Below are 21775 nucleotides of genomic sequence, written 5' to 3' on the forward strand. Positions count from 1 at the left end.
ATAGTATATATATATGTAGTAGAGGCTCAACAGTTATTGTAGTGTAACATTAGACACCACCTAGTGTCAGTTTGGGCTTAGAATGGTGGATCACATTCAGGATGTTTACCCCGGTGTGAGTCCCGAGTGAAAGTAGAGTTAACTATGTGCTAATTTACATGTGCAGTCCCTCGGCGGGAGACAGAGACAGACATCTCTTTTGTGTTCAGGAAATTAACAAACACAAATTTAACACGTTAGAATATATTACGCGTGAATGCTTACAAACACTTGCAGGTGAAATTTTCTTACACGCACACACACAAGTTGTCAATATCCCACGTGCGTGAAGGTGGTAGGTAGTGATAAATGCCAGTTTCTGTGCGCATGCTTTCAGGGCATGAAATTCTGCCCCAAATCGGCTTCCCGTACTCAACTTTTCCATTGTCAGGTGACATCTCACAGGAGAGGCTCTCATTGTGTGTGGAAAATAAAACTGTGAAATGGTATCCTGGAGTTGCACGGCTTTAGTTTACCTTAGCAATTTCAGAGCTGGCAGGAACAGGGTGCAGTGCAGGGCCCCATACTGTCAGAGGTGCTTGATCCCCACCCCCATCCTTGCCCTCTCCATCTGTCACCTCACTAGATTGCGCTGTTCACATAGACACATAACATGCACTTATGCATGCATGCACGCACATTGTTACACACATACAAACAGTCAGGCGCAAACAATCATGCCGGCTAGAGTGCTGCCCTCGAATATCAAAGAACTCTCTGAGCTAGCCACAGTACAGCAGTTTGTCGAATACGAGGAATAAACATGCGCTTAATAGTGATGTGGCATAAATTTCTGTTTACCACCTGGGCAACAAATGTTTGTACACAGAAACATGTATGTGTGCTCACATCCCTGCTCGCATTTCATTCTCATCCTGTTGTGCTGTAATGAGAAGCTGTTATTCACGCTGTAGGTTCAAGAAGAAAAACCTTGTGAAAAACTGACACAATTTTCTACCGCCTGAAGCCTGGTGTCAGAAATATGATCTTACCCTCACCTCTTACCCCGACTGCCGTACTGTAATGATGCTCTGAGGTGAGCCCACTCATCAATTATTCACAGAATGCAAGATTTTCACTCTTTATCTTCTCGCCAGCTCGAGGAGACCGTTTAAGAAAAATAGAGGGAGAAAATATAGTAAAAAAAAATAAAAATTAGCAAGCTTGGAAGCGCTTGGCGGGCGAACAAGAGAGTTTCGCGGCGGACAGACAATGCTCTCGATGTTGAGTTATAATTGTAGTTTAACAATGTGTGGACCTCTGGGAATTTTCCATATGCAATATATGGCCTTTATACTAGAATCGCTATGGAAACCAAAGGCCCTGAACGACCTGCCGTGCCCACCCACTCGGACAGCCGTTAATCATCTTCGCTCAGATCCTGGCACTGCAGAATTTGGCCAATGTGTCAAGAAGCAATTATATATACTTAGTGCTCGGGCACCCGATCTCCTCCCTCTCCTCTCTTTCCTCGCTCTCTCACTCTCACACTCTTAATATAATCACAGAGCAGTCAGTTTAAAAGCCCTCTGTTCATTTCACTATCTATCTGGGGGATGCACACAATGCAGATGAAGAGAAGTGTAAAAAGACAGAGGATATTCTATTCTGAGAGCCATTATAATCTGAATATTCTTCTCATATAAATCATATCCAGCCATTTACTCATTTTACCAGCCTCCTGAGCTGACTGACATACTAAATTAGCCCAGCTGGCCCATTGCATTCGCTGCACATATTGGGTTGGTGCGGATCATGGAGACTAATGTGAGCTGACTAGAGGGAGATTATGTTCCGCTGCTAACAGCTAAAACGTGAACAACACTCTCCGCAAAACCCACGGTGTTTCCCCTTTACAACGGCCCTGATCAGCCGTGTACGAATGGGAAGGGAGCAAGTGAGAGGAAGACGCGAACGATCGGTAGAGCTACAGAAGGAGAGGTGTCCTTGTATTAAAACTTATCTGAGCGCCCGATCCCATAGCAGACTCCGCAAGACAATTTCTTACCAAGAGCGACCTAAATACGAGAGTCCTCGTCCTGTATGAAGGACATTCAGTGCTGCTTTTGCATCGACAGACTCACCAAACAAAAGTCGATTGACTTCCTCGCGATTTCCCAATGACAGGCACACATAAGGGAGGGGGGGAGTATCATATTTTATTATTATTTACTGTCCTACCGCCGTCTGCAGCTTTCAATGCCACCAAAGTCATTTCAGACAGCTAGCTACGCATTAGCGATGTAGAGCCGTGTTAGGTTTTGAACAGTTGATGACAGGCTGTCAGACGGCTCCCCTCCATCGGGCTCCTTTTTACTAAGGTCCACTCTTGCAATAAGCCACTCTCCACCATACCAGCCATTCATCCAGAAAAAGGACACAGGCATTTTTGACACGTTTGGTGCTAAGTGAACTGAAATTGTGTGATTTTCACTACATAGCACATTATCACATTTGCAAGAGGCATGCATGCAGGAGCAGGAAGTGAAGGGGAAAAGTAACTTCAGACAACTTGAGAGCATCAGAGTGAAGTGACGACTCTGACTGTGCATGTGCAGGACTAATTAGGATCGAATAAATCGGCCCCTTCTCGCCTCGCGTCAAGTAAACGCTGAATAAAAACATGCCGATAGAAAGTAGTTGCGGGGACAGAAAAGACGTGCTTTAAAGCATTTTTTTAATGTTCTTTTTAGAGTCGCTGATGAGCAAATTAATTTGCCTTTTCGGTGAAGACTCTCTCGATAGTCGAACGGAGCATCAAACATGTGACAAGATGAGAAGGTTCTCGACGTGATATCGAGATGGTGAAAGAGATGCAGAAAAAAAAAAAGTAGAAACCAAATAATTCATTAGATGCTTAAAATGTGTGCAATTAGTTCACATAATGATGTTTTTCTCTGGCCTGAAAGCAAGCTGGAGCTTACCTTATGAGGACAAATGGGGGGCGGTGAGTTAAAAGACTTTTCCAGTGTCTGGCTCAGGTTCTACAAGAAAAACACATTATCAGGGACATGTTTTCAGCAGAGGGCATCTCCCAGCAAATCTTCACCGACAGTAGTTGCAGCTTATTTTGGGTCCGTTCCATTAGCATTTTCCACAATATCTTTCAGAGGGGCTAAGAGATTCTCAATCAGCAAGCAGTTCTTTGCCGCTCACTAATCCAAGACCGCAGCTTTTATGTTTCCGACAGTCACGTTTTAAATCTTTATCTTCACAATATCAACTCAGCGCACATCATGTGAGCGGGCGTGGTGATGTATTATTGTTTTTGTGTTGCCAGTTTTCCCCCTTCCCTCTATCCCTCCACAAAGATTATAAATCCGTCTTTGTCAGAAGATTTCACTGAACATATGTTTGGACTTTTCCATACACACGCCCGGATGCATTTTTTTGAGGTTAACTGATTATCACATTGTTAATACACCAATACATCACTCAGATACAAGAAAACACCATTAAAAAGGCAGACGCAAGGTAAGTCAACAAGCCAACAACAGATGGTCCCGCTGCTTGTGATTATGCAAAGATCCAAAGTATTTGCATACTCACAATGCCACCGTAAAAAAAAAAAAAAAAAAAAAAAAAGGAAAGGAAAACAAGAAGCCATTTTTGAGCTGACCTCAGTGAGAAATGAAAAGAGCAATGGCAGAGAAAAAAAAAAAAAAAAAAACAGCAGGGAAGTGAATAGGCTCTGCAAACTTCTTTGGGAATCTACCAAAGGGCCTGCCTCCTGGGAAAGGCCCTGTTGATTTTCAAGCAGGTGCTTTCAGTTATGCCCTCATATCCAATTATGTGCCTGTGGTATGTCTGATGCTCCCTGACACTATTAATGGCTGCCTTATGGTATCACCAGGACAGATGAGACACTCAACTCTCCAGACTCTTAACATCTATATTTCATTGCAACGTAGAAGGAGAACACCTCGACGGCCAAGGCAAACCGAGAAAGAGAGAGAAAAAAAAAAAAAAGAAAAAAAGAAGGCTTTCACTGCATAAACACCACGTCATGAAGTATAAATGAATAAATGGGTCTTACTGGGACGGTGGAATTAACAGACAAAATTTTCCCTACAGACTGAGTAGCTATATGAGCATGATATCGTAATTGATGTGACAAATAAACATGAGTTATTTTCTTTGGGGATGAAAGCAGGAAATTGAATTTGCTTGTGTGTGTTGCAGGGATGTAGATGGTATGATAGTATGGAAGATATCCATTGGGGGGGGCGGAAAAAACACACTGACCTAGATTTCAAGAAAATGCCTTCAGAATTGTGACGTAAATATTGTACACTTCTGGATGAAGCGGCGCCGGACGGACAAAACTGAGGACGGTCCAATTAATGTTTGGCCTGAGTCGGAGCTCTTACAGTATGCTAATGATTCCGCCCCACACTGCCGCTGTTGGTTGATCAAGAGTAGCAATACTGCAAATGAATGAAAAGCCTAAGATAACCCTGCAGCACACGTTTCCCCTGCCATCTGAAGTCGACTTGACAACTGCCCAGTCACGCCAGAATGGTTCGAGGTGCTAATAAAAAAATCAAAAGGTCAAAATCTTCCGTGTAATCAGCGCGGAAAAGTCAGAAGACAAAACAGGATTCACAGAGTAGAAAATGTTTTGTTTTCTTAAGAGATTTCATTAAGAAAAAAAAAAAAGAAAAAAAGAAATTGCAAATGTGGTGCTGTAGTCCAACCATTTTAATTTGAAAGCACAAATGATGTGGAAGAAGCATTTTTTTGTTTTGTTTGTGTGTGTTTAGCAGAAAACTGCCTGGATTCAGCGCTTTAGTTGTGGTGAATAAAGGAAGCTGTTTGAGCTTGATACCAACCATAGATAATCTAAATCCCATTCCCTTTTCTTGGACACACACACAAACACATCGCAAGATCTCCCCGGGTTATAATCACCGTTGTTGTTGGTTTTTTTTTTGTTTTTTTTTTAATACAATCTCATTTTATTCTTTGAGCAGAACAAAACATCACTTTTTATTTACCCCTTGTTCCACTGTCACACTCTAACACACACATGTAAAAGGTAATTATTAGTCATTAATTTTTCATCCGTGTAGAAAACCATTCAGCTTCTCGAACAATAACTCAGACTCCTGTTTTTACAGGAAACACAATTGTGATGAGGATCGTGTAAGACTGGAGAATGTAGACGAGGAAGAGAAAACTACCGTCATTTTTCAATTCACCTTTGGTCTGGAACATTTTACATCTGATAGGCAAACACTATTGACAAGGCCTGCAACAGAAGGTCTTGGATTACACCACATATTGATGTTTTTGTCTTTTCACAGTGCTTGGCGTGGTTATTGTAATTTGATGAGGCCCAGAGAGCACAATGGTATGATATATAATAAAATTTATTTCCCAAGGAAACGGAAAGATAACTGAAACATGATGTTTTGCCGTCTGATTTCTTGGAGACATGCTGATTTAGCAACGATCCTGTTTGCCGCACCTTAAGTAAATCGGCAGAGAGAAAATAGTTCCCGCATTAAACTGGTCACAGCAAGGTATGTGGAAAAAAAAGACACATAACACACATTTTCAGGTTCAAAATTGTACTTTGGGTGACAATCAGAAAAGGTTTGAATGCTTTAATGCTCAAAACACACATCAGTTTTCTAATTTTGGCCGGTGCTGCGGCTCTGTCTTCCCCTTCTGTCTGAAACACTCACACTGTTTTGGCTCCTGTCTCTTTAAGACCCCCAGTCTGCTCTGATTGGTCAGTTTGTACATGCCTGACCCAGCACCGCTAACAATGATAGAACAGCTGTGCTAAATTCTATCATTACGTGCTGAACTAGCCAGAATTATGCAAAAGTGTGACATGGTGACGTAGTGTGATGTCAGAGAGTCGCAGATTTCAATGCAAGACTTATGACGAGGCGTATCAAGAATAGGGTTTTCTGTGGGAGAGAGGAGCTTCTGTTGGTGCAGACTTTTTTAAGTTTAATTATGTTTTACATATGCAAGAACATGTAGATAATATATCCTTTCAGTAACACAATTTCACGATTTTTGGAAGTCTGGAAGAAGACATTGCTGTTGAGTTTTCAAATGTCATTAGTTTTTTGTGCTTTGAACACCACAAGCCAAGTGCCTTCTAGTTCCATCATATTCAAGAGCAGGCAGACATCTATGGCCTGATATCCAAGACAATCTAGATGGATAAATAGCACCACAGGTCAGACGCAATAAACATTTGTATTTGATTTTGTTGTGAACTGTCCCTTTAAAAAGATAATCAGCCCAAACCTTTGCGTAACTCGCACTCTGTCTCTATGTGCCAGATGTAGTATATAGTAGTCCGGTCACATTCAACAAGGCAACTTCCCCAAGCCCCATGAAAAAAACAAGAGCACTATTCAGTGGTGAGTGGACAGGGACTTGTGGCACATTTGTGTTCGCAGCCCCACCAGCTCATCCTCCATTCCCCACACACAAGGAGGCTTTATGTCGTCGTCTTTCACCGAGTCCCTCGAAAAGTGCCACGCTGCATTTAGTAAAATGCATTTCCAGCAGCTAGTTACTGCTTTTCTCTGGCTCCGCTCGCCACCCTGACATTGTTTCACAGCCCCCCCTCCTCCCCACACCCCCCGATAAAATATAGTTCTCTCACTAGGATTAAAGGAGCAATGTAGTTCAAGGATTATCAAATGCCTTTGATCATGTGACTGCCATGTTTTTGATCTGCAGCACATAGCACCAAATATATTCTCTTTTTCTTGTCTTCTGTCTCTATCGCTCTCCACGGATTTCCCCCCTGCTTGATGGTTCTCTGCAGTGTGAGAAGACCTCATGACAGGCAGTGAAAGAAGACAGTGTAAGAAGTGTAAAAAAAAAAATCACCCAAAGTGCTATGCCAGATAAAGCTGCCATGTGTTGAAGTCTAACACTTTTATGACATGTATGAAGAAGAAGACACATATTTATTTTAGCCCCAAATTGTTTCCACAGAGCCTCCGTATGATACTCTTTCTCTTGGTGCATATTGAGGTACTCATACATTTAATGGTTTCCCCATGTTTGAAGCATTGGCATAGATGTTTTGAGTATAAAGAAAGGCGACCATAGATTATTTGCCTTTGAAAACAGGAAGTAAGGTTTCACCCCCCTCCCCAAAGGCACCCCCAACTGCACCCTGCTGCTGTTCATTAGCAATTTCTGAGCCTTGGGCTATTTTGCACTGTTTCAATCCCTGCATTATTATTATTTAGTGGCTGACTTGGACATGCAATCAAAGGGACACGCAATATGTGCAACACTTGTATCGCACAGCAATGCCTTTTCCACAATGCCCAGACGAAAAAACCCTATAACAGCGAGCCAGGGGATCCATGGCTTAAATTTATTCAACAAAAACCTCAAAACATTTTTTTTTTCCTATCCTCATTGTACGATCACCCCCTATTAATGTCATTGCCAAGAAAAAACAAAAAACAAAACAGGACATATCAAAACAATTATTTTGATCTCGCTTCAAGCAACTCAACCTTTCAATGTGAATGGCACTCGAGTCCTGAATCATTATAAGGCGTGGTTTCGGGCTTAAAAAAAATAAATAAAGAAAAGCCCCATCAAAAAATGATTGAATATCATTTTAATGGGCAAAAACCTACGAGGCTTTCATTCTGTCTACCTGCCATGTTATTAGATAGACCATGTCAGTCAAGCTGAGGAACACAGAAACAACATACAGACAGGCTGACAAGACATAAGCATGCTGCCTTCCATCTTCCTCCCAGCTTGGCATGTTTATCTAGTCCTCCATGTGAGCTTAGTGCAGCACTGTGCATATGCATACAGAATGATGAAGGTTCAGAAAGTAGTGCCTGGAGGAAGCTGCACATATAGCAGAAGCTCTTTGAAATCGTGCCAGGGTGGGCCTCATTTGCAAAGCAATTTGACAACAAAAGTAAAATACTCTACAACTTCAAACCGAAATTCGAGAGATGCCAACTGGTACAGCTCCGCAGTTTGCTCAGAGAGTGAATTGAAGAGGGTTACATCCGGTGTCTTGTGCGTGTGCGCTTCTGACATGGCTTATTTGCAGACCTAGCATTGCACCAGTGCAATGTCATGATTGCTTTGGCAAGGAAAGAGCGCCTAATTTACATGAGAGGGAGTCCTGGAGGCACACAGGAGCTTGCCTTTGACCAAGGTGCCAACAACCCTGCAGAAAAACAATGTAATTACAACCTACAAAGCTGCTGTGTTTAGAACAAACTCACTTCTAATACAGCGGGACCACATACTAGTAAATCAGTCAGTCTTCAGAATGGGCATGACTAACGAATGTGGCAAAGCTACAATGCTCATGCATAATGGTTCATTTTCATTATTCCTTTTTATACACTCAAATCAAATGCAAACTGCAGGGGCTGCTCTGGATTTGTTTGAATACATTTTATGAAAAATGTCCGGTGTATTTTACTCTTGTTGGGTTGAATCCAATGCACATCCAACAACCAAGCAGCCAGCCACTATCCACTCGATCGCCAATCCTCGTTCTCTAGAGATCCTCTTGCTGTCCGTGTGATTCTCTGGTACCACGGATTGTTTCTACAAGTGCTACAGTATCGCTGTGGATTAACTTGAACAGGATTTCATACGATGCGGGTTTATAATAATCTACAGCATGTCAAGGAAGCTTAACACTGTTTTTATCGCCTGCACAACTGCTATGACTGTACATTAGGAAAATATGTTTTCAAAAAATGAAATAAAAACACAGGACTGCTTCACGTGCACTGCAAATCCACAGAGGCTTATGTATCAATTCTAAGGCTGTGATGTTTTTAAAGGTGCAATTATCAACAACATGTGAGGAAACAACAGTGTTGATGATATGTTGTGTTGAAATGATTGCCGCTGAAGTTACCATGCTATCCAGTTAGGCCTGGGCCAATAAATCACTTTCTCCTGGGGCTGTTAAGCACTTGTGCTGTCAGTGTACGCACCGACGCTCCCCTGGCTCTCCTCTGTAGCTTCATCGCTAACCGAGCTAACAAGCTAACAGTGACTATGGTCATGGCTGCATAAAAAGAATACAGTAGGTGGCTGTTTGCAGTCGTTCTGGCGACATGCCGCCTTTATTTGTAATTCTTGCCTTGGTGCGCACATTTTGTTTCTGTTTCGTTTTCGGTTTCAGGTTTTTTCTACCTCGACTCAATGCTGGCAGCTGCAGCACCTGAGCTTCCAGTGAGAGAGGAGCTTTTTTAAATATTTTATCCCAGACAAAAGCCGCACCACCACACCTTGTAAGCGCTCTCACCACTTCCAGCGGTAGCTCAATTCATAACATTTATTAAACGTAGCACTTCTTCCCTCGTCTTTTTTCATTTGAAAAGACAGCCTCTGCCAGACTGAAATCAGATAGCATTATTTTCCGGCTGTAATCACAGATGATCACGATGGGGAAAAAGTCATTTGGAAATGATCAGTTTGCTGAAATAGTGAATTAAGTGATAGAGTAAGAACCAATGAATCATCAGTGCAAGTCCCATTTGCATGGCGTTATAAATAAATAATAAACACCATGTGAATTCTCGCTGATTCTCTCCCTAATCGTCTCAAATGAGTTATTTCCCCGATTTAGGAGGAGCGAGGTCTCCTCGGATTAAGTTGCATATAATTATATGTGTGTTTGGAGACTTGTGATTATTGCCACGCTGTCAGCGTCTAAAACACAAGCTAACGGGCAAACAGCACAAAATCATTGTCGCGCGGATAGTTTGGAGAGGAGGGGCAGTTTGATACAAATTGAGGCCACGAGACGAGAGACTGCGCTGAAAAGCCCTCTAATCCAGTAATATTTTGGGTGACTTTCTAAGATAAATACTTTGGCATTGTCTTGATGAGAGCGCCTCGCCTCATTTAAGTGTCTTTGGGATCCGGATCAATCCACATGGCGGGAGTCAGACTTGTACACTTGACCATATAATGCGGCATGCTTGTCACAACCCGGAATGCATTTCTCTCTTCAAAGTATATTTCTTGGCCTGCTCTCGTCGCTCACTCCCTCTAACCAATTTGTCATTCTAAGCCTAGCCTCACTGCTGCCAGCGCCTAGATGATAGCAGTGGGCCTCTCTGATCCAGGCAGTGGCAAGGGAGCAGGCCAAGTGTTACGCGAGCCACTCTGGGACACCGAGCAGGCGCTTCTGCCGGCTGATGCACGCCTCCACGGCCGAGAGGAACTGGCTTTGCAGATGCTTTCAATTCGACACAGAATGGGGCTCATCTACTTTGCGAGGACATTTCGCTTTTGTGTCCGTGCACTCGCATTTTGTGCTTGTTTGTGTGTATTTTGCGCACAAGTGTGCATGGGTGTGTGTCGGAAAGATTAAGGGGGGGACGTCCGTTCATATGTGAGTGCATGACTGAATATATCTGTGTATGCACGCATGAGGGTGTGTGAAGCTGTTTTTTTTTTTTTGTTTTTTTTTTACATAAAGACACAATTATCCTGAAATGAGGCTGAGCTTTTTTTCTCTCTCTCTCTCTCCTTTTTTTCATTTTTGTGCGGTCCGCAATTACAGTATTCTCTAACTTCTGATGACCTACTAGTGATACTTCTCTGCCGATTTTCCTTTAGAAGTCACCATTTTTCCCCTCCGTTGGCAGGCACTCCTCTCAAGAGCAAGAGGCAACACAACACTGTCGTTGTCACTTCATTATTCCCGCTTTAAACAACCATTAATGCCCTCATTCAAATGCTTGGATGCCGCTTTGCTGTTAAGCTTATCAGCAACAGTCAACCAATTTACTACCGCGGTTCTCTCTCTTGTCGGGTGAGCAGAGCATTAAGTGTATTCAAAATTACATTAGCTGCGCATTGTTATTGACTGCTTCTCACGGCGAGGGCGAAACTTTATTTTTTTGATGAATGAAAATAAATGCCATCTTATCGAGTTTATTTACCCGGTGTGTGCATTATGCAGAAGCAAATCCACTTCATGACTATTTTTCGTTTAGCTGCAGTTTTTGAGAGCAGGGGTCGGGAATGATAAACATCTCGGCTCTGATTTCGGCGACACAAAACGTTGCATTTGAGGAAACAAAAGAACGCGACCTTTTTTTTAAGGGGTAGATTTTGCAAACGTATGCTAATCATCATCTGTTTTTTCAAATTACAGGGAAGCCACTCTGTTGCGATGAGCAGTCTACTCTCCTCTCGGCGGAGATGCTCCTGCGTCGACCTCTCGGACCCCTTGTGTTTTTATGTTGAAGCCTTTTGAAAGCATGTTTAGGATTAAAGTATGCATGGCTAATGCATTTGCACAGATGTATTTATCTTTAGAGCATACACACTCACCCAGTACTCTGCGCCAAACAACCAGCTCTCTCCAAATAGACCCTTTCCGTCCGTCCGCATAAGAATTGGGACTCGAGGTAGCTTCTTGAATGCCTGGCCCGAGCTCTCTCGTTAGACATGTGATACCCATCTCACAAAGCAACAGCAGCCTTTTATCTGTCTGAGCGTGATTCGGGATTTGATTGGGAATGAATCTGGAAGGTTCCAATCAGTTTCCCTTGTATGATCACAGTTAGCATGTGTGTGACTGCTCCTTGAGCGCTGATGGCAGAGACATGGGTGATTAAGGCCAGAGCCCAATCAAACCAGCTGTGTGCCATTCCCCCATGGCACCGGTTGTGCCAGGCATGTGTTCCACACTACTAGCAGGCACAGAGGCCTCGACCAACCTCCCCCCCCCCTCCAGTCTAGGGAGAAACGGCCACACATGAACCAGGACATGTAGGCAGATTGGGGTTTTAGCTATACAAACAGTTTTCAGAGGCTGAGCTGCTATGCAAGCAGAAATAATCTCATTGGTTTCGTGAAACCACAGTGGGGAGTTTTTTTTTTTTTTTCTGGCCAAGCAGCAGCAGGCTGCTGCAGGCCAATGTGAGATGCAGGGGGTAAGACAGTAGGTATCTAATTTTATGAATCCCACTGCTCATGCTGAGCAAAAGAATGCAATTTAGCCCTCGTTAGGACAAGTAATCTGTGTTGGACCGTTGCCATGGGCATGCATTTTTGAAAGTGAGTTCATATTCCTATTTTTCAGAGAGTTGTGAGTTGCAGTAATAATAATGATAATGAATCATGCGCAAGATTATAGACCTCGAGACCAGCACCTTGTTGACCATCTATCATTGATGTTGGAAGTACACTGATGATATAATCCCAGTTTTTCTTTTGTGCAACATCATGAATTGATGTTTAATTTCCCCATTTCAAACTGAATGAGCGGTAACCAGCCGATTTGTCCTTTTGGTGAAGGATACTCACTCCAATAGGAGAATGCTCGCTTTTTACAGACACGGCTAGTCTCGATATAATACGACCCTCAATTTTTTTCAGTTTAATTTTGATAAAAAATATGATAATGTCCCTCTATTCATGCCATAGCAAGACATTAATAACTGACAATGAATTGCTCATACCCATCTCTACATGAGACTGAACCTTAAATTTCCAGTAAAAACTTTACATTTTTCAGCTAAGTCACAGATATTGAACATAAAGGAAGTGGTTACATGTGGAACTCGTGCCACAAATGTTCCTGTTTATAATTTATGAACGACTGCGATGGAAATGACCAAACCTATAGAACAACCAAGCCACAAGACAGTGGGTACAGCGGCACACCGGCCAGTCTGCCTGTTGCATCTTTGAGAAACCACCGCTGGGAAGTGTTAAAGTCAGAAACTGTCTGATACTTTAAATCACAGTTTTGAACAACCAGTGCAGTGCCTCTTCAAAACATGCTGTTCGGTACGGATTATCTGGTCATGTGAGGGGTTTACAGATCCGGTCTCAAACCTTTCAGAGCAGCCCGGATCGGATGAAGAGTTCTCGAGATGGGTGAAGGACATTATTATTATTATTATTGAAAGAGGTCCTTTTGCTTTATAGTTATTTGTTCACTAAGTTAAACTGCAGATAAGAATAAGAAAGTTGTTTTTTGTTGTTTTTTTTTTTTTTCAAATCAGCGAAGTCTGTGTCTTTGCAATACTCAGTTTTGCCCTGGGAAACTGTGTCAGAGGCATAAACTCGTAGTGCAGTCATTTAGAATGAAATACTGTCTTAGCCAGTACATGGTCAATAATTTGCGCTGAACAGAAATCAATCTGTAACCCGGAGCTCTCCAGGCTGCCCTGTCAATCCTCGTGTGCTTTGAACATTATCGCTGGTGTGCTGCGATCACAAACTCAACGGCAAATCTTTTTTTTTTTTTTTTTTCTGTTTCATGTGGACATACATGAATAACATACATCTACAGTGTTACAAATGTACAAGAGATTGGCCCTGGTAACTGTTAGGAAACTGTGGTCTGGCTTCAGCCCCTCCCCCGTCTCTCCTCAACACAAACCACTCTCTCTGAATGACATGCGGAACCGTCAGCCGGCCATCAAACGGCAGGCACATACAAGGCCTTCTAAACACCTATTAGAGCTATCGATGGCAGAAGCAGAGGTTATGACCATGGAATGGGGAGGATATTTGTGTCTCTCACTCCGCATTACCAGCATCTTTGGGGGGGGAAAAAAAAGCTTTATAGATTTGGACAGAGGCGAAGGAAGGCTTTATCAGCACCAACACAGAGAAACACATTAAGGGATCAGAACCCCAAAGGTCAATTGTGGCTGTGGGCAGTGCTTTGTTATGGTGTCCTCACTGTTTATATTGCGCTGAAGCCAAGTGACAGATGTGAAAACAAGCAATGAAACCAATTTTGGGTGCATTTTAGAGGTAGTTCTCGATGTAAAATGTTCTGTGTCTTCGCACTTCACGCTTATTTCCCCTTTTGTGGAACATAACAGTGAGATAATAGCTACTGATGGCACGTAAAATCTAAGAGAGAACTAACAAACTGACAGAATGTCTGCAAGCTTTATTCGGCAACTAGCTTGCAACTGCCTGAATTTAAGTCGTTTGTCACCTGTGAAAGATGAACTCACATGTGACGCCAGCATATAACAAAAAGTCCAAACACTGGTTTGTCATTTCAGACAGAAAACTGTTACTGGAACTGTAGCTGAACTCTGCTGCCAGGCATCATTCTAACACGTCGTTTTTTTTTCTTCTTCTTCTGAGCCTCAATTCTATGACAGCTAAAACAGCACATTGCCCTTGTTCAGAGGATGTAAACCTCTCCTTTTCAGGATTTAATGTCTGGGGTTTTTTTTTTTTTCATATATTTTCAGGATCTGAACAATAGACTTTGTGACACTGTGTTGTGATTTACTTGTATTTTTCAGGGCAACACTCAGTGGTTGAGACAAATCCTTAATCCCTCACAAGATAATAATAATAATAATAATAATGTAATCCTTATTCCCAGATGGAACCATTTTCTGAAAAGACGATTTTTTTTTTGGCCCCGCAGAGGTTCTATTCAAGAAGAAGAGCGTTGGGAAGTCATTTAAAATACACGGCAATTAAAATAAGACACACTGTCCAATCCTACCCACCATGCTAATCCTCTCTGATACAGATGTAGCTATTGTAGTAGGAAAGTTTCTCATTTTACCGTATCTATTGTGTATCAGCATATAATGCTGTACTCATACTCCATTCCCCGAGTGAATTCCTTCAGAAAAACGAAAATGTATTCTTTTCACATGCCGGCAGGTGCGACTAGTGATCCGACTTCCCCGCCACTGAAGAAGCACGAGATTTTTAAGTTTCAAAAATACTAAGTTTACAGCGTTTTCAGGGAGAGAGGAAGGCAGGAAAAAAAAAAAAGAAAAGGAAAATAAAAAAGTATGGCTGCAACAGCTGCTGCAGTGCTACTGTAGAATAAATGCAGCACAGATGAAAGATGATGAGTGCCGTTTTTACTCCCGGACTTCAGAGAAAGTCTTAGAACACACACATGCGCAGGCGTTCACACGGACAAAACGCATCCACAAAATGCAAAAACGCTGGCACACATACGTCTGAAGCAGCGCCGCTTAATGTTCCCCCCCCCCTCCAGCCTTTCCAATGCAAAAAGGACGACCAATCCGAGGAAACAGATGGAATCGTTTCTTACCATGGAGATTGCTCATGACCACAGTTAATGATGGTGAATAATCCTAATGAATGCTACATCATGTTCGCGATTGCCATCTCGCTATCTGCACGCGGGCTCGCGGAAAAAAAATGATAATTGTTATGCTAATCTCTCAAACGGAGAAAGAGATGAGCAACATCACATGTTTGAGTCATGTCAAGCTCATGTGTCTCGCATATTCCTCCCCTTTCTCTTTGACTCTCCCCCCCGTTTGTTTTTTTTGTCTTTCATTCTCCTCTTTTTTTTTCTTTTTCTTTTTTTTTTGCTATTTTGAAAGGCAGTCTCTCTAAATCCAATACAGTTTCTCTCAGCGTGAGGCAGCTTCAAAGCCCTGGCTCCGTGGTCAGGCCCGTCGATCCTCTCACCCACCTCCCGGTTGTTTAAGAGAGCAAAAGCACAGCGGTGCAGTTTCTTAAACACACAGATCCACCCCAGCACCAACAGAGGGACCGCTGTTTGGCAAAAGAGCCTCTCTCTCCATCTCTCCCTCGCTCTCCTCCACTATCTTTCCTCACCTTGGACTCTGACACTCTCCCCCCCTCCTCTCATTACCCACCCTCCTCCATAGACCTCATTATACCCGGATACTCCTCTCTCTCTCTCTCTCTCTGTCTCTCTGTCTGTCTCTCTCTCTCCCTCCCTTTTCTCTCTCAACACCTATCTCCCCCTCTCATACAATTTATCTTTCGTTGCCTCTCTCGCACTCACTCACCCTCTCCATCCCTCTACCATCATTTACCGTTTTCCATCCCCGGCTACTTCAGCTGTCCTCGCTCTTCACCCGGCACTCCATCCCAGTGTCCCGTGCCTCCCTTTCCTATCTGTGGTGCAACTCAATCCCTATCGCCGCCTCTGCCTTTTTTTTCTCCACCTCACTCTCGATGTAAAGTGATTGATGCCAAGCCTGGGCTCCGGGCCATCCTTCCCTACCGCACACGCAGGGACATCACACCGAACCCAGAGGGGATGGCGTTAGCTCAGAAGCGGAGCTGGGAGTGCAGGTCGGCTGCGGAAAGGTTTTGGCGAGCGAGCCGTGCCCACCCCATGTCTGAGGGGAGGCAGGCTTGGGGGGCCCCTTGGTGGGGAGCACGAATTGGTACACTGGAGTGCTCATTATGCCTCTGTAGGGACTGTCCTGCAGGGCATCCACTGTGTGGCTGTGGAGCTCATTACGCCAGGCAGCCACGGAGCTCGAGGCATCCAGAGGCAGTGGGGCTCAGTGCAGAGATAAGGAAGGGGAGGGCTGCCCAGATTACCCTTAATCAGAGGCACCTGTTGACAGTCAGCGCCTCCCTCCTCATTGCCTTCCGTAAAGCCCCCACCCCTCCCGACGCGCACGCACACTCTTTTCTTGCCGCTGTAATTATTGCAATTGCTTCACTTGACTTTCATTCCTGAGCACGGAGTTGCACAGCTTGCCTTCTAATGAGAAACCCGAGCTATGATCCGGAGGTGTTACTTATTTATTTAATTATTTATTCAACACAGCATGTATAATGTCAATTATTTAAATTAGCGCGATTTTAGCACGCCACGCTCGGCGAAGCCCCACTGCCGCCCGTCATCGGTATTCGGCTCGCATCGCACTCATCATAATGGTGGATGGAGCCTTAATTAACTTTTAATATGACATGTGCACCAAACTGAAGGGGCACCGTTCGAAATGGCATCGGAATGGGAGGCGACACCTACAGTCAGATCGCATGAACGTTTCAATGCGCTGTGTCTCAAAAAACGCCAAGGTAAAGTGGTTGAGACAGGGCTCCCAAACTATACATACGGTGCGTCGCTCAGCATTGCTCCGGTGCAATCACTTTTTTTTTTTTTTTTTTTTTAAATCAGTTGCACTAGAGTCCAGGGGTGGTCAGGTTTCAGCTAAAACAAGCCCAGCTGCTTCACATTACACCATCTTAGTTTTTAAGTCGGCAGGAAGTGAGGAAAATCGAATTTTGGAAACTGATAATCTCATTCAGCCGGCACATCAGTTTTCCCTCCACCTGTAACCCGATGTGAAACCGGCGCTACGCTACGCCGAGAAACAATCCAAACTCCTACCCGCACATCTGCATAATGAGGCTGTCAGTCGTTTTGGCAAACGTCTTATTTCTAACGATGGCACAACAAAACAAGCTCGGACTTTGATGTGAGTCGGAGGGTGCTAGCCAAAGTCTGTTTTAAGTGCGGCGGAGATGTACAGCAGGGATTAATAAAAACAAGAGCGGTGTGATGTGCATGACTGAACCACTTTTTGTGATTCTCTCCTTCCTCGCTCACCTCCCTTCAGGTGCCGAAGACGTTCTTTGAAACCAACTGTCAAGCTGTTGTCTGTGCAGGCAGCATACAAAGAGTTCATCCCAAACCTGCACTTTATTTCTTTCTTTTTTTTTTTTTTTTTTTTTTTCTGAAGTGCTTGAATGGATATGTGGCTTGGCTGTTGTTAGCGTGCTCGCTCGTGATATGTTGGAGACAACGTACCACCGTTTGTCTCCCGAACGGCGCCAATCAGAACCGCGGCGCATAATGTGATTAGTCTGTATACAGTACGGGCACGACAACATCACACCACAGGGGAAGACTCGTTTTTTTGTTTGAGATACTTAAATTGGTATTCCTCTGTCAAATTGCATTGTTTCATGTCACTTAATGAGTATTAGGAAATGTAAAACCAAAAAAAGCATAAACATTTAGACTCCTCAGCAGCTACAACTCCTGCCCACACTCCTCTATCACGCCCAACAGATCCTGCCTTAATTAAATTATTACGCCCACTTGTACACTGGATTGTTGAATTTATGGTTTCAACCTTTATGGTACGCATAGAGGTTTTCAGTGATTCATTTGGGCTTTTCTACAAAAAATACAGCGTTGCGATTCAAAAAGGGTTCAATGTGCATTCATGATGTAAACAACGCAAATAAATGGTAAAATGATCTTTGGTAAAGATAATCACAAGAAGCAACTATTTGACAAAAGAAACTGTTTACCATCACATAAATATCTAAAGAGTCCTGTCACTAATCATGAAACATGGCCTCATTATTTCAGCTTGATGAGCTGCCACACCTGACAGAAATATGACACGAATAACAAAAACAAAAAAAGATTTGTGTCGAGCGGGCCGATCAGCTCGTTTCCCTCGGTGCCCAGACAGAAGACTTGCTTCACGGGCTACACAGTAGCTGCGCCGCAGGGGGAAGGAAAAAAAAAAAAAACGCAAGTTCAAAGAAGTTGTCGTCTTGCTAACTGGAATAAAGTGTTGAGACATTCACAAAACATCCAGTTTTATACGTGTTTTATCTCCGAGCTTAGCTGATGAAATGAAACCGCCACGCGTTTTGTTTTGCCCGCGGTGAGGAGGCAAAAGGTGAAACAAAGAAGCAGAAAAAAGAGGCTCGTCGCAGGATGTGTTTCCAATCCCTTGTCACGGTCACAAATCAAAATTCCCCAAGTTTCACGAAACGCGCCACCCCACCAGCCTTCATTTGTTCTTATTTATTCTGTTTGTAGTTATGCAACTCTGAAAACTAAAAGCTAAGGGCTTATGACAGAGTAACTGAAACTAAATTGTCATAAATTTCCATCGCTTACAAGATGATGGATTACATTCATCAGTGCGAGGCCTCTAATCTAATCTGGAGCTGCACTCATCAAAACCTCCTCTCGGAGGAGGTGTGCTGATCTGGGATCACTAAATGTGTCCTTGTTTTTCTTCCATTTTTGGCATGATCTAAGGCTAAAACTGATGTTAGATCAGCATGGGTACTTTGGAAATAATAGTCCTGATCTCATTTGTGCTCTGATGAAAGAGCTATGAAAGACTGTACAGTTGAAACATGACATCCAGAATTTTTTATTGTAGTAGCAAAATGAGAATTCAGATAGATGATATCTATCAGATAGATGGATAGATGGATAGATAGATAGATAGATAGATAGATAGATAGATAGATAGATAGATAGATAGATAGATAGATAGATAGATCTGCTTATTTCCCCTGAGCACTGTTAATTGCAAAAAATGTGTTATCCACTGCAGTTAGGCGTCTATGAAATGACTCCAATCTGGTTTGCGGTGTCAGGAGAGCTCTGCTATTAGGACACTTTTTGGCTTTCCCTCTCCCTGCCCACACATAATGACACACTTGAGTTGTTAAGCCCCGCCGTTCTGCGTAGACCAGGGCCACACAGTCCTCATGCCAAATGACACTGGAACATGAACTGTGCTGCAGTGTATTTCTTTTCTTGAGCCCGCCAGTACATTTGTTTTCATTAGGTGGGATTGGTCAGCAGTCTAGGCCCTTGTGTCCAGTAATGGAGCGTACAATTGTGGGGCCCCATTATAGACTCGCGGTGAAAAATAAATGATATATTGATCTTAAATATTCCACACTCTCGCGTCTCTCCGAGTAGCTGTTACTGCCAACACACAAAAAATCTCGTTACGGCTCTTCTTTGGGGAATATTTCGATGTACTTCATGCATCTCACTCATTGGGTGTAACACCATAAAATGTGATTCATACCGGTGCACTCTACATAGCATTTCTTAAGTTATTAAGACCTTGAAACAATACAGCGACCAACTTGGTAAGGCAATCACGGCTAATGTAAAGCTGTAATGAAAACAAACTGTACGCAGAGGTGCAACACTGAGCATTAATGAAATTACAGAGCTGGAACTCAGTACACTTCCCTCTGTACTGTGCAACGGGACAGAACAGGACAGGAAAGCAACTGATGCATGCAAGTCACAGTCACAATTACTATTTCATTAAGGAGCTGCTACCATTGGCAGGCGTTCCCTGGCATTGTTGTGAGGAGGCTGGCACAGCACCGCAAGGCGGGGTGGAGGGGGGTGGCGGTTTAGGGGCGGCGGCGTTGGGGGTATCTAAGGAGAAGAGGGGAGGGGGGGTGAGGGGAGGGAACATGCTTTAATTTGGGTCATCTCCCAGTCTGCACGGGGTCGGGTGACGGAGCCTCTCCCCTGCACCCAATCTGAAAACACATATGTTGTACTGGGTATCCACCTGAATTAATTGCCCTAATTATTCCTGCTACAAGAAAGGCAGGGGGTGGGGTGGGGTGGGGGGCGCTAAAGACAGAAAAACACTTTTTAAAACGGCATGGCGTGTTAGCCGTGGCATGCTTCCATTTAGTGGGACGGAGGCTACCTGTCAAGAAGACAGGGTAACCCCTAATTGCTCTTTAAGGCTTCATGCTGGAGAATGGAGTGTGGTTGCTGGGGGGCAGGGGGTCATTTTTGTTACCGCAGACTGATACACGCACACGGTGAGCCAGACAGGCTCCGCGAGTCAAGATGCTGGCTTTGGATGCCACAGCAGTGCACTGAGCTGCTACTTGTGCATCTCTCATGGCAACTTTTCATACCCAGCCAAATGAAGGAAACTAATCAGTGGCACCAGAAAGTCAAACAAAACAGAGTCGGTGCAGATGAACTTCTGTTCTTGTTTTCCAAACCTTTAAGAAATGATGACACCGGGATTTAATACACAAAAGTACTGTGTATGAAAACATGTCTAACCCACACTTATATTTGCCGTTGTGGTCAGGATTGCTCCCAGAACGTGAGAAAAAGGGATAAACAAAAAGGGTAAACGCAGAGCATAACGCGGCACAAAAGCCGGAATTACACTTCATTACCGCTCATTTCTAAATTGCCTTCAGTTAGCCTGACCACTTCAACCATCACAAACCACCCACCCCCCCCAGCTGACGGCGGCTAATTTTTGCAGGTGTTATACTGCACTTTATTCATCTCACTTTATGTGTTACTGGTTATGTTAATAGGATTTCAACTCAATTTATTCAAGTGCTGATCAATGGCGTGCAATCTCTGCACCTCATGCATTATGTATTTTAATGGAACTCACTTGCTTTATAGCTGAATGGCTAAAGGTTAACAGTCCCAATAGGTGGGACTCCCTGAAGACTAATCTGAACTTCAAACACAGCTTCTTTTTTTTTTTTTTCCTTTCCTCTCACCTCGCGAGGCAAAAAGCGCACAACAACAGAAAAGTTGTTTTTATCACCGCTTCTTATGGCTCATTGGGAGAGAGAAAGCGATTTATTACCCCACATCCTTTCGCTCATATTAATGTGACTATAAATGCCCATAGACATTTTACTCTCCGCAGGAAGTGAGGCAGAAAAAAGGAGGAGTTAGAGGTTGGGGAATTAGCAAGAAGGGTACTGGCGCGAGGGAGGGAGAGCGGGGGAGAAGCAGGGGAGGGAGGAACGAGTAGGTGGGGTAAGAAGTGAGATGAGAAGAGGGGCGGGAGCGGAATAGCAAAACGCTGGATAGAATCTCAAACCAACAACAGAGATAGATGTGTCAGGGCTCCCATAATTATGCTACTTTAAGTGGCATTTGGGTATCTGAAAGGAAAGTCATTTCGCCAGTGAGATCTTAAGCCTCTCTCTCTTTCTCTCTCTTTCTCTCTCTCTCTCTCTCTCTCTCTCTCTCTCTCTCGGCAGTTTAATATGGAAAACATCCAGGCGTCTCTGAGGGCCCTCGTCTCTCTCCACTGCCACTCCCTGCTCAATAAAACTGGCATGCTATTCCCAAGATGAGAGTCCCACCGGACGACACGAGGACTGTGAGGTAAAAAACCCCTCCAGTCCCTACTAAATCTAGAAG

General features: G+C 43.6%; 1 protein-coding gene across 2 annotated transcripts in view; it reads right to left on the reverse strand.

Annotated features, from left to right (window-relative positions):
- The window catches only part of pcdh11 (protocadherin 11), a 150911-nt gene that overhangs the window by 79900 nt on the left and 49236 nt on the right, over positions 1-21775 (reverse strand). For both annotated transcript variants that reach the window (XM_037076892.1, XM_037076893.1), the window contains one exon: positions 2964-3023. In XM_037076892.1, the coding sequence (XP_036932787.1) occupies positions 2964-3023 (60 nt within the window). The remainder of the gene's footprint in view (positions 1-2963; positions 3024-21775) is intronic.

The sequence above is a fragment of the Acanthopagrus latus genome, chromosome 18 (assembly GCF_904848185.1).
Source record: "Acanthopagrus latus isolate v.2019 chromosome 18, fAcaLat1.1, whole genome shotgun sequence".
Taxonomy (NCBI): Eukaryota; Metazoa; Chordata; class Actinopteri; order Spariformes; family Sparidae; genus Acanthopagrus; species Acanthopagrus latus.